The sequence below is a fragment of the Lissotriton vulgaris genome, chromosome 9, assembly GCF_964263255.1.
Source record: "Lissotriton vulgaris chromosome 9, aLisVul1.2, whole genome shotgun sequence".
Taxonomy (NCBI): domain Eukaryota; kingdom Metazoa; phylum Chordata; class Amphibia; order Caudata; family Salamandridae; genus Lissotriton; species Lissotriton vulgaris.
The window spans coordinates 278299872-278313583 of NC_141697.1; the positions used below are offsets into that span (position 1 = coordinate 278299872).

Below are 13712 nucleotides of genomic sequence, written 5' to 3' on the forward strand. Positions count from 1 at the left end.
GGAGGGTTCTTTCCTCTTTAGTAGGGCTGGCTGTCTCTGGGTCTCGCACCTTTTTTCTTTTTCTGGCATCTCAACAAGCCTCTGTTTCTCTGTTCTTGGGGGTGGGCTCTCTGGGGTGATACTTGGGAATGTTGCTTTCTGTAATACTGCCTATTGTCCAGTCTTACCGCTGCTGCTGCTTAGATTATATAGTTGTTGAAGTCATAGCCTATCTCCGATTGTAAATGGGGTACGTCCCCCTTGTTTCTTCTGTGTCCTTTTCATGTAAGGTGTGAAGTCCTTGTTGTTGCAGCCCCCTCTCTTCTTCTAAAATTTTAAAATGAAAACCTCATATCCTGTGTTGCGCACCCCACAGTCACGTCTGGTGTACTTTGAAATATCCTGATTGTAGATTGGCCTACAGTTCTCCTGTTTCGATTGATTGTCTTTGCGGCCGGCCATGATGGTTGTGGGCTTGCGCATGTCTCTCCTTACTTTTTGATTAAAGGTTTTCAAAAAAAAAAAAAAAAAAAAGAAAGTTAAATAGAGGCAGATGCCAGAAAAATTAAAAAAAGAAAGTCCCTCAGCAGAAAGCAATTTTGTTATTTTACTGACCGCTACTGGTCATTTTCTATCCATACAGTGAAACAGAGGCAGTTGAACAGAAAAAAAAATCGTTAAGCAGAAGTGGACAAGTCCTAGGGCTGATCTCCAGAGCCCACAAAGTACATACACATTTAAGTGTATGGTAAAGTATATACAAGAGGCCTCAAATGCTCGACCTAAAAAACCAACATGGTTGAAGCACGAAGATGATAAGCTTCAGAGAGGCAGAAGAAAAGCCAGCAACAGCAAGGACGGAGAATGTCAGCAGCATGGAGAGAAAGGCAACAGTGAATACAAGAAAAAGCACTTCCATTATGTACAGAGTTCTTTAAGGTGAATCTATAAAGAGATACAATTTGTGGGGATTTCCTGCTATCATATTGCATTGTCTGTGACTGGAGGACAGTCATCGATGATGGTGCTACACAATGGATTAGCTACTTTTATGCCTCCTTCAATCAAAGAGCCCCATGAAAAACAAAGCAAAACACACTTTTGGAATACAGGACAAAGGAAGGGCCCTATTTCCCAAGGGTACACTACACACCTGGGAGTTGGGCACGCAGTTTGAAGACCTCTACTCTAGAGCAAGGCGCTTTATATTAGGAACAAGCCTAATTTCTCTGCTGTTTAGACTTGTCAATGTAAATTCCACCAACCCTTTACCCACTCTCTTCTCACAAAGTATGACAAATTTTAAGTCAAATACTATAACACCCAGAAGTGTATCCTGTTTGTCGGTGGTCCACAAGCACACCGCCAGCTGCACGGAAATTGATTTTATGCCACAAATTTACAACCGAGTCAATATCGGACTCCTCCTCCTTTTGCACCTCATAATTTACCTTATCCATTAGGGTATCAGTACTCTGAATACAGAGATGTTTTCTTACATTAAAGGAAATATAAAACCTATTATATAGCCCATACTAAAATTTATTTTTGCTTTATTAAAAGTGCTACAGTTACAGTTTTATCAACCTGAGAAGAAGACAGGCTGAGCCCTCCCTTTCCATCTCCAGAGGTACCTTAGAATCAATGCAGGCAAGAAAGGTCTGCAGTTATAGGGTAGACCAAGAAGTGTCGCTCATTCGGCTTCTCTTGAACAGACCTTGCTCAAAATAGTGAGTGGTGCTGTATTGAATGTTGGGTTTTCCACAAAGTTGCTAAACATTTAGGGAAAGGCATTGTAAAGTATATTTCATGTTTCTTACTCTTCCTTGCCTCACAAACGTTTGTAGGTTCTTTTCAATTACAAGCAAATGTCAACTATTATTCATACATTAAAATCACAGTAATGATTGATGCCTGCCTTTGATGAAAAGGTGTATGAGGAAGCATCTGAATGATGTTGTCTAAGGAAACTGTTCTCATGGCGGTTAGCTTCAGATGCTCAGGAGCACACCCCTGTCCACATGCATATGCTAGAGAACACATTTTCAATGTACAGACACCCAAACTTTTGGTTGAGAGAGAAATAAGTTCAATCGCTGCTGCTTTCAAGAATTCTTTTTAAAAAAACAATGTTGCAAAAGATCTCATGGCTTCATAGTTTCAGGGTTCTAGACAAAAGGTTATCAGAAAAGGACTTTCGTGTGAAACTCCTTCCTTTCAGTGATCCCACAGACTGTTCCAATATGAGATTAAGCTCAAGGTCATGAGACTCACTCTCAATGGGTGATACTTGAAGTATCTGATTTAGAAGTTTCTAAGTTACTTCCATTCCTTCTAGGCCTCTTCACTATTCCATCGCTGTGCTCCTCATCACTGTCCGAGTGGTATGATCCTTCATAACCTCTCACTTCTCCATGTCCCTCTTCAGACTCTGTTGGAAAGGTAAGGCCTGGGCCCAACACCTGCCTCACGGTCATGTTGATACGGGAGTTCAACAGGTATTTGGAGCATACCTCCCAGTCCTCAGGTGTACATAGATCAGGAGAAAGAGAACTGGTAGCTGAGTTTTGGAAGGCCAATTGAGAAAGGCATGAGGGCAGAGCGGTACCGCCAGGGCACGGTAATATGCGAGGTACTGCATGGTAGAGGAGACGGCTGATGCCAGACATGACCATAATGTCACCGCTGTGCATGAACATGGGGGTAGGGGCCTCATCTCTCCTTAGCCCACCCAGTAAGAACACAGAAGACTGTCCGAAGCTGAAAGAGAAATCAAATCATCAGCAAAATAGATTATTACAGGAAGCATCACAAAACAACTGCTGTAGAATGACACAAGGGAATGTTAAAGAAATGGTCAAGTAAACACATGTATGGCTTAGGATGTATAGAAGCAAGAGTCAAGTGCCACCAAGACAGAAAAAAAACACCCAGTCACTGTATACTCTGTAATCCTATCCAAAGCACAATAACCATAAAACACCACCCACTACTCGGCTACACAAGACTAGTTAATCTATTAAGAGATTCCTCTCTCTGGAGGGACCAAGCTATATATTTTGAAAAAAAGCTGATGGTCTAGTAATAGCTGGAAATTAACTAAGTGCAAGTCATGGAATTAGTACCTTGTTTCAGAAAGCCATTGATATCTGCAATTAGAAGTGACAGTGTCAATATAAAACCCACTTGAGGTGGACTGATAGTATGTAAAGTAGTACAACAGTAGTACTACTCACATTCTACAAAATGTTATTCCCAAACCTATGGGCAGAGTCCTATGCTTCTCCCATGTATTCTGTGCTGAGATCTAAGCCACTGCGGCAGAGCTCTGCAGACACATAGCTATACTTCTCAGCAGTAAATGGGGGAGAGGCTGAAAAATGGGGAATACTTACTCCTAAATGGGAGGGATTTAGGAAAATGTAAGGAGTATAACAAAGGAAATGCTAATACAATCATACACACACAATTGCTTAAGACAATTGCTATTCACAAACTACACTTCTTAAGTTACTGCAGCCCCACAGGTGTAACTGTACTTCAGCCCAGCCTCGCAGTAAGGTGAGCATCACATATGGCAACTCATAGGTGCCGCAACACACTCCTACAGAAAACAGTGGGGACAGAGAACTAAATAAAGTCCCTTAGGAACTAATGTTAAACTAATTATATTATTTCAACCCATAAAATATATTATTTATGTGTGTGTGCTTATAGATTGAACAATTAAATATATATTTAAAAGTCAATAAATGTAATTAAAATGTTATTTAAAAACTTAAAATAAATTAAGCTGAACAACTTTTAACAAAATTGGGTACATTATTTGAACATTATTTTGTACAAATTAGTATATTTAAATTAACTATTTAGTACACCTTTAATTTGTGTTAACTTGTAAAAACATTACGTCTAGTTTAATATCAAATATTTGAAATTAATTTACATGTATATTTTACATTAAAATATACATATTTTTTTAAACAAACACACTTTGATTATTTTCCAGCTACCTTCCTAAAGGGAGATATCCACCACAGTAGTGTTGATTTCACCCTATCCGTACAATGTAGTACCTTTACACTCGTAACTCCCTTTATTAGAGGCTCCACACCATGATTTGAGTGTTCACAAATGTATATTTACCTTTGAGAATGTGCCCCATCATGTTTTTCTGTCCTATATACAAATATCCCCCTTCCCAAATTAAAGGCCTGACTATACAGTTGGCAGCAATTATTTTGCACTAGTACGTTGGTACACGTTTTGCACTGCTATCTTTGAGCAAATGGCGATGAAACAGTGTCCAACACTGGTGCAATCTATGTAAATAGGACCAGTTTTTATTCCACATCCATCACTACTTCACACTCTCTCCTTCCACATAACACAGACATCCAAGTATTTATGTCCTAACCAATGGCTCAATCACTTGTTCCTTCGTCAACCCATCAGGCCCTCCTTTCCGCAGCAAGTCTGTCTCTCACTCTGAAAAAACATTCAACCATAGGCACTTTCATCATACCCATTTCTAAAACATGCATCATATTTATATTTCATTTCTGTCCCTCTCTTCAATAGACCGTGCTAATAACATAGTGTTTTCATGCCTCCTTGTTCCCCATAACAGACACCAGGTCTTTATATGCTTCACCCATGTGTCGCTCCCACCTCTGCCACTGTGTGCACCCACAGACAGCTGCCTGTTCTCTCACTCTGAATGACTCACTCCCCCTTTCCAATCAGGCACATTCAGGAAGCTTTTATAGGGATCTTTCTTCTTCTCTTGTCAGTCGCATCCCCCGCTGTGTCCTTTCCTTGTCCAGCTTTCTGTTCAAAGTCTGGCGAAGCCCTTCTAGCTCCTTCAGTGATACATTATTATTTACTTCCACTTTGGTCTCTTGCTCCTCCATCAAGCACGTTTGCTAAAGACAAGATTGGTTACAATTTCCAAATTAAAACTGAAAAAAGGCTTGAATCTATATTATATAGCGCGGTAAGAGTGCTGTCCTGAGGCGGAAAGCCGGGACTGTTTTATGTTCACAAAATTGCTGCTATTATTTTAAATTGCTGCTATTGGTTTTATACAGAGTGCTTGTATAAAAAAAAACTGCTCCATTGTGTTTTAAAAACTGACATTGTAGAAGCAGGGCGCGAACCCCCGTTCCCTCCTCACCGGTCCCGCCATCTTGGGTGAGGGGGACGAGCTGGGCGAGCACTCTAGTGCTCAGACCCGCCCGCCCTTGACTCTACAAAAGCTCCTCGCACCCGTGCCCCTGCTGATTGTTAGCGCGGTAAGAGTGCTGTCCTGAGGCGGAAAGCCGGGACTGTTTTATGTTCACAAAATTGCTGCTATTATTTTAAATTGCTGCTATTGGTTTTATACAGAGTGCTTGTATAAAAAAAACTGCTCCATTGTGTTTTAAAAACTGACATTGTAGAAGCAGGGCGCGAACCCCCGTTCCCTCCTCACCGGTCCCGCCATCTTGGGTGAGGGGGACGAGCTGGGCGAGCACTCTAGTGCTCAGACCCGCCCGCCCTTGACTCTACAAAAGCTCCTCGCACCCGTGCCCCTGCTGATTGTTAGCGCGGTAAGAGTGCTGTCCTGAGGCGGAAAGCCGGGACTGTTTTATGTTCACAAAATTGCTGCTATTATTTTAAATTGCTGCTATTGGTTTTATACAGAGTGCTTGTATAAAAAAAACTGCTCCATTGTGTTTTAAAAACTGACATTGTAGAAGCAGGGCGCGAACCCCCGTTCCCTCCTCACCGGTCCCGCCATCTTGGGTGAGGGGGACGAGCTGGGCGAGCACTCTAGTGCTCAGACCCGCCCGACCTTGACTCTACAAAATGGTACCCTGGCCTAGGAAGCGCAGCGGACGAGCGCAGCGGGCACGCTGGGCGCGCGCCGAAGCCGCGCCTAAGCCAAGCCCATCTGCGCCCGTCCGCGACCGGACACGGCCCAGGACCAAAGCCCCTGGTCCTGTTAACCGGATCCGGTGGAGTAGGGACGAGCTGCTGAATCTGTCCTCCGTCACATGTAGTGACGGGCTCCACAGCATGCATACAGGGGTGGACACAGGCTGCAGATTCTGCCAATTCCGGTTCTGCACTGCAATGGCAGATACCCGGGACAGCCCCACCCTTTCGTGCGGTTTGCTTAATGTGAGGTCGCTGCGCTGCCATAAGTTCGACATCCACGACTTACTCGTGGACAGACAATTGGACCTGTTATTTCTTACAGAAACTTGGCTGGATACACACTCTGACCCTGATATCATTCAGGCACTACCGGATGTTTATCTGATGGTAAGACTGGATAGACCTGAGGGCAGAGGAGGAGGCATAGCGCTTGCATTTAAACACTACCTTGCCTGTCAAATTGAATCCGTCCACTTGGCGGCAAGTGAGGTGGGGATGTTCACGATAAAAATCAATGGGGGTACTACTGTGAAGGGTTATTTAGTCTACCGCCCGCCTGGCCCCCTGGCTAGGTTTAAGGGCACTCTCATAGAGTGTGCCACAGAGATGGCGCTGCGGAGAGACAAGTTTCTGCTACTCGGAGACTTTAACATGCACCTCGAAGATTCACTAGACAAGGGAGCGATGGAGTTCCGGCAGGATCTTCAAGCATTACAGTTAGAGCTAAAGGGCCACCTTCCTACACACCAACATGGTCATCTGCTCGACCCTGTTTTTGCGAACTGGGAGGAAGTTAGGGTGGCTCCCCCAGTGCCTCTCCCGTGGACTGACCATTTCTTGGTGCCTTTTGAAATCTCTCTCCCTAAGAACAAGGTCACTGCTCCCACTCCCTTTAACCATCCCAGGCGCAAATGGGCGAGGTTTTCCCTGCCCAAATTCAATGAGGCTCTTATAGCCAATGGCCCCATTGGAGGCGATGATGCGGATTCGGTAAACAAACTACTTAACGACCGCATCACGGCTGCGCTGGACCAAACGGCCCCGTTAGACCATCCAAAGAAGGGTGGTCGTAAACAGAGATCGGCACCATGGTTTAACGAGGAATTGCGGGGTGCCAAGAGGGAGTGTAAGCGTGCGGAAAGGCAGTGGAGGGAAGCCTATGACAATCAGGAGAGAGAGAGATATCTCATCCACAGACGAGCATATCACAATCTTATCAGGATAACGAAAACTGCCCACTATGCCGAAAGAATTTTGGATGCAGAGAACTCAGCGAAAGAACTGTTCTGTGTATACAAATCTCTTGCTGTCCCCAAATCCTCAGCGGGATCAGAGGACTGCTCTGTGGCTGCCTGCAACCGCATTGCCGACTACTTTAGCGACAAAGTGTCCAAAATCTATTCCGCCTTCCCTGCCCAACCAGCGGTAGATGGAAAGTTCGAGGCGTCAGTTAGAGAGGAAGATGGTCACAAGCTGCTGCTTAATTTCTCTACCCCGCCAGCTGAAGACCTGATCAACATATGTAGATCAGTGAAATCAGGTTCCCCACGGGACCCAGCATCTCCTAAACGGCTGGGGGACAGCCTGACAACACTAGAGCCATATATCAGGCACCTGTTGGACATTTCCTTCAGGTCCAGCACTGTGCCTTGGGAATGGAAACAAGCAGTGGTGCTCCCCCTCCGCAAGAAGCCTAATATCAGCTTCGAAAAGCTGGAGAATCTGCGTCCCATCTCCCTCCTTCCCTACTTCTCGAAAGTGGCGGAGAAGTTGGTGAATCGGCAGCTAATGCAGTTTGTGGAAGAGTCTAATCTCCTTCACGCCACCCAGTTTGGATTCAGACCTCGACATTCGACTGAGTCGGCACTCCTCATGGCTTCCGAATCCATCAGGCAGGGGGCCGACGAGGGCCACACTATGGCCCTGATCCTGCTGGACCTCAGCGCTGCGTTCGACACTGTAGCACATTCCACCTTGCTACAGTGTCTGAACAAAGCAGGGATGGGTGATGCAGCGCTAAAATGGATTCAGTCGTTCCTATCGGGCCGAGGTTTCCAAGTCAGGCAGGGCGACTGCTATTCCAGGCGAGCGGCATTGGATCAGGGGGTTCCACAGGGCTCGTCCCTAAGCCCAACGCTTTTTAATCTATATGTGGCCCCGGTCGCCTCCATAGTGGAGAGCTACGGTCTGCGCATGGTGTCATACGCTGACGACACGCAGCTGGTCATCTCCCTATCGCGTGCACCCGGCCTTGCGGCAGACATCTTCAGAGCATGCATGCAAGATCTTGCTGCCTGGATGTCTGCCAACTGCCTTAAACTTAACGGCAACAAGACTGAGGTGCTGGTGGTAGGGGGAGACCGGGCGGCGTGGACGTCAGCGTGGTGGCCTCCTTGCTTGGGACCAGCACCTACCCCCTGCCTGGAGGCGAGGAATTTAGGTGTCTGGTTCGACTCCGATCTTACCTTTGGCCCCCAGGTCAACCGGGTGGTCGGCACCTGTTTCGGGATCCTTAAGACTCTCAGGAAGGTTTTGGAGCTCCTTCCCACCAGAGCCCGCCGAACACTAGTGCATGCTTTAGTCACGTCCAAGATGGACTATGGCAACCTTCTCTATCTAGGAATCCCCGAGAAGAATTTGAGCCGCTTACAGGTCTTGCAAAATGCCGCTGCCCGGCTAGTTCTCAAACTACCTAGAAGATCAGCCTCCAAAGCCGCGCTCCAGGCCTTGCACTGGCTTCCGGTCAGGAGCAGGGTAGAATTCAAAGCCCTCTGCACCTGTCATCGGATTATTAATGGCAGGGCACCCCTTCCTCTTCAGGGTCTCCTGACACAATACGAGCCATCCCGCGCACTAAGATCCTCTGGCTCAGGGCGCCTAACTATTCCAAAGGTGTCCAGAGCAAGGATGGGTGGCAGATCCTTCAGGTACCTCGCCGCATCCTGCTGGAATAAACTTCCAGTAGCGTTGCGTCTGGAACCATCAGAGTCTATCTTCAGAGCCAAGCTGAAAACATATCTCTATACCAGATAGCGGGCCCTCCCCTCAGAACTCCCTCTGAACACGCTCACATCTCAGCGCGGGGACACGCCGTTGTGCGTCACCATTGCGCTCTACAAGACCCACTATTATTATTATTATTATTATTATTATATGTAGATCTCTCCCCTGCCATTCAAAATTCAGTCATCTTCTTATTTTGGATTACAATGCTCTCAAAAGTTCTTTGGGGGTCTTAATCTTGTAAACAAGGAGACTACCATTAAGACACTTCCCCATTCCATGGGCTACGGCAAAACTCTGACTCTGAGGCTTCCAAAACGAACCATCTTCCATTTGCAGGCCATTCAAAACACGGCAGAAACCATGCATGATGTCTGCAGAAATTCAGCTCATTATCCCTTTCTTGAGATTTTTAAATAAGATACCGGTCTCGCCAGTATGACTATTAAAAGATTGCTTTGCTCAGTCGTCCGTGTACGGTACAGTACCATCATTTCTGCAAATTAATCGTCCCACATATGTAACTTAACACACCTTGCTATCAAAATTTGCTTTCAACGTTCTTGTTATATGTAGGAGACATTAAGGTGGATGTCCCTTTTTAGTCGTGGCCACGTCAGCCTGAATAAATTGCCTTAATAAAATCAAGAAACACAATGCCATTTTAAATTCCAGAAATTACTTACGACAGGGCTTTTATCCACCTACTATATATAACAAGGCACTGATTTCTGCTGGTTAGTGTCAAGAAAATGCTTGAGACCAAATGTACAAACATTAAGAATATCGATTTCCTAATTGCAATTATCTCTGAATCGCAATTAAGGAATCAGTATTCTTAAGGTATGATTTTTTCCACAAACAGCGATTCCTAGTGGGAGGCCCATCGACTAACTCATAAATACGGCTCAGGTAGGTTGCAATTTGCAACCCATTTGGAATCACAACCATCACAGGGATGGTGACCTGCTGAGGGCAGCAAACCACCATGTCTGATTGCTTTTTTATTAAAACAACTTTTTTTTAAATGTATCCAGTTTTCAGTAAAGTGAAACGGGATGCATTTAAAAAGAGAAAAAATGAAACTTTGAAGTTAAATTTTTTAAGAGTAGGCAGTGGTTCGTGGGACCACTAGCTACTCCCAAGAGGACCCCTACCCATTTGCGAATGGGTTACTACCACTTTCAAAATGATGGTAAAGTATTACAGTTTTGCGACCGTAATTCGGTTGCAAAACGTTGACACATACCATAATGATTCGATATTTAGAAGAAACGCCCACAACACATGCTATTAGGTAATAAGTTACTGAATCATATTTTGCTAGTTAAAAAGGCATTTTTCCGGTCACATTTGGTCTGATTCTGCAAAGCAGTACGTTTGCGAACAGAAAAATGCTTTGTACATCTGACCCTAGTAGTGTTAGAGGGTCGTGGGCAGATGAGCATGCGCTATAATACCAGAAACATACTCGGCAATTGTAGCTTTTTCGAGAGAAACTCGTTAAACGGCCAACTATTTTTTACAACGTTTTAGGTCTGTATTGAATATGTATGTACATACATGGTATTTCTATAGCACAAACCTAGCCAAAAGGAAGGGGATCACTGTACGCGGTCAAAAACAAGCATATAGTCATGAGTAAAATGAGAGGAAGCTGGGCTGTGGGTGGTTAATGCATTGTGATGTAGTGTTCTTTAAAGAGGTGAGGCGTTATATTAATCGCTAATGCCTGCTGTGACTAGGTTTCTTGTAGAGGCTCGCTGGGTGGTAATTGGAGGGGGAGGGAGGGTCTTAATCTCTATATTTAAACCTCATCTATGTCAGGCACGTCTGATGGCAGGACCACCAGAGTCTATGCTCAAGTGTTGATAGTCAAATGGCCAGGAGGTGGAGGGGCTAAATATTTCAGCACCAACTAGCCCAATTGTTATGGATAACAATAGAGACAGAAACCTACACACAGTCTTCACTGAGCCACTCTATCGTGATTCCTGAAAAATTAAACAGACACAGGGAATAACTATGCGAATCAGGGAGCGAGGTACGTCTAGGTTAACTCATACCACCGGAAGACAGTCAGGAGTCCTAAGATCCTAATCACCACACACAGAACTTACCAAAGAACTTTTTGATAGCCTCGAGCACATATAATGGCTATGCAGGTTCTGTTCCTTATCACTTCGCAATCAGTAATTAACTATCCAATCACAGCTATTAAAAAAGAGAGATCTTACCTCACTTTTAATGAGCTCTGTAATTAAGAATTCTCCTGTGTTGGTTATCAACTGTACACACTTAAATGCTATATCTGTCCTTCTCTTATGGAATTCATTGTAACACCATCGACTATGAAACCACAATCGTTAAGCTTCAAATGTCTACAAACTTTGCTGATAAAAGGGTAATTTTCAGTTTGGTGAATCAAATTTAATCTTTTTGACTTACGTGAAGACAGTTAGAATGGAAAGAGACTGTAAGCCACTTGAGCAGCTCTGCATAGTCGCAGGAAGGTAGGTGGAGCACTGTTCCTAAAGGCTAGAAAGACCTGGGAGCAGAAAATATCTTTCAAATGCAGTGGCGTAACGAAACTTGAGGTGGCCCCCCTGCAATGTTTATGGAGGGAAGCCGCCATACTCCAGACCCAGTCAGGAGCTCTAGAGCCAGGGGCACGTGCACAATGAACAACCGAAGGACTGAATGAAGAACAATGTCAAACATTCACCTCCAGTACAGAGAACTGGGTTTAAATCCATAGCTTTTTTGCTCACCATGCCATTCTAGTTTGACCCAGACATATCCATATCAGTCTTGACCCTGTTCTCTATGGGAACAGTCCAGCCCAAACTGCCAGTGCTAGTCCTCCCTGGACTGTAAACACGCATCCTAGAACCGGCTTTGGGGTAATACCCACAGTCAGCCAGGATAGCTTGACTCCAGTGGCATGGCGAGCACAGTACCCACTTTTGGGCATACCCTACCCACTTACTGCAACAAATGCAAAAAGAACAATTTATGGACAGAGCACCGGAGGAGGTCGCCTGGAGCTCGCCCCCCGCACCGCGGGGCTATTGTTACACCACTGGTCAAACGTATGCTTACCACAAGTTCTGAACTCCCCAATCAGTCCCTCCCCGTTCGCTTCTCCATCTCATTCTAGTAGCTTTCAGCCTCATTCGCCATACTCTGCATTGCTACCTGAAGGACAGTAGAGGGCGGGAATGATCCAACTCTGATTCATCCACATGAATCCCCAGCGAAGAGTCCAGGTGATAGTAGTTTAGGATGCCAGCCTCAGCCTCGAATTGAGGGAACCCGCAAGCTGCAGCAACTTGTCTGGACAGGAAGGCAAGGTCAGTGGGGAAAGCAGTATGGTGGTCAGGAGAATATTTCTGCAAGGTAAGAAGATGGGTTAAACTCTGAGCACATGCATGCAGACCAGAAACCTATAGGTCTATGTAAAGTTTTACAGGTTTCTTTTACCTAGCGAACTTCAGACCATGATTCATCAGTATTATTGTGTTAATACACGTAATCAATGCATTTTCACGCGGAATACTGGATACCTTCTGCTGCATCATGCTTTTGGAATTTAAATTTTGTAGATAGATATTGCCGCCCCTCTTCTCCACTGTTTAGTCTTATAATTTAGTCTTACAATAATTCAAAAGTTCATTCATGGAATGATAATACTAAAACATGGCTAGGGAATTCCCTAGCCATGTCCCAATTCAATATAACTTATCATTTTTGAATTGTATTGTGATCATTGATTGTTTGACCTGACACTTATTGACATGTTTTAGTATTATCATTCCATGAATGAACTTTTGAATTATTGTGTATTTATTGTATCTAATATATATTTATATTAAGAAAAAATATTTTTCAATAAAAAATAACTTTGTGAAATCATTATTTTTATGTATTATTGATGACATGTATTTTCTGGTATTCGTGCATTAATAATTCTGTTTAGGTCCACTGTATTTAATTTGTTCCTAAATGTTCATAATTACACTAGGATTATTTTCCCTGATTTAGGAACTTGCCTCAGGGGTACCCCTTTTTTTGCTCCCATAACCATAACCCAACATTGTTTTTCATGTACCAGGGGGTGAAAGAGGATAGGAAAATAAGCAACATAGCTGAAAACTGCCTGGAAATTAAATGTAGATAAACGGCAAATCTAAAACTAAAGAACAGTATGCGTTTGAGAAATATACTGTGCGACCAGTACTACCTGCATATTGAAGGCTAAGGTCAGAGCACCTCTACCGAAGAGACCTGCTCACACTCTTTTTAGAGGTTACCTAGAGCAGTGAAACTTATATGGACTAATTAATTGCATAGTTGCCTGGCCATGAGATGCTCGGATTACATACAAATGTCTGCAGCATGTGTATTAGTAGTGAGCGATTCTCTATAGCTAGTCAAAAAAATTCTAAAGAAGCTAACCCCTCCCAATGTCCTGTATATTTCCGAAAAATCATGCTATGTGTGCCAGATCAGTGGAAAAGGAAAGAAATAGATTAGCAGGAGGCGGAAGAGGTAAGGGGGGTATAGAAAGGGTAGGCACAAAGGGAAGAAAGGAAGTAAGGAAGAGATACAAAAGAAAGGATTCATTTGAGAATTGTAAAACGTGAAAGGGGAAATAATGAAAGTAATAATTACAGAGTTGAAAAAATTGGAGCAATAGAAGTTTGAAGGGGAGTTTGAGAAAGAAAGGCAGTGTTGAAAGGGGGCAAATGGGATAAAACAACAGTGAGGAAAAAGAGGGAATAAGAAGGAGTGAAGAAAACAAATAA

At 44.1% G+C, this 13712-nt stretch overlaps 1 protein-coding gene across 1 annotated transcript in view; it reads right to left on the reverse strand.

Moving 5' to 3' along the window:
• Positions 1-1515: 1515 nt before the first annotated feature.
• The window catches only part of ALKBH1 (alkB homolog 1, histone H2A dioxygenase), a 52695-nt gene continuing 40498 nt past the window's right edge, over positions 1516-13712 (reverse strand). Inside the window, exons 5-6 of the mRNA XM_086937563.1 lie at positions 12103-12296; positions 1516-2739 (exon numbers count right to left, since the gene is read on the reverse strand). Of these exons, the coding sequence (XP_086793689.1) occupies positions 2256-2739; positions 12103-12296 (678 nt within the window). The 3' untranslated portion in view covers positions 1516-2255. The remainder of the gene's footprint in view (positions 2740-12102; positions 12297-13712) is intronic.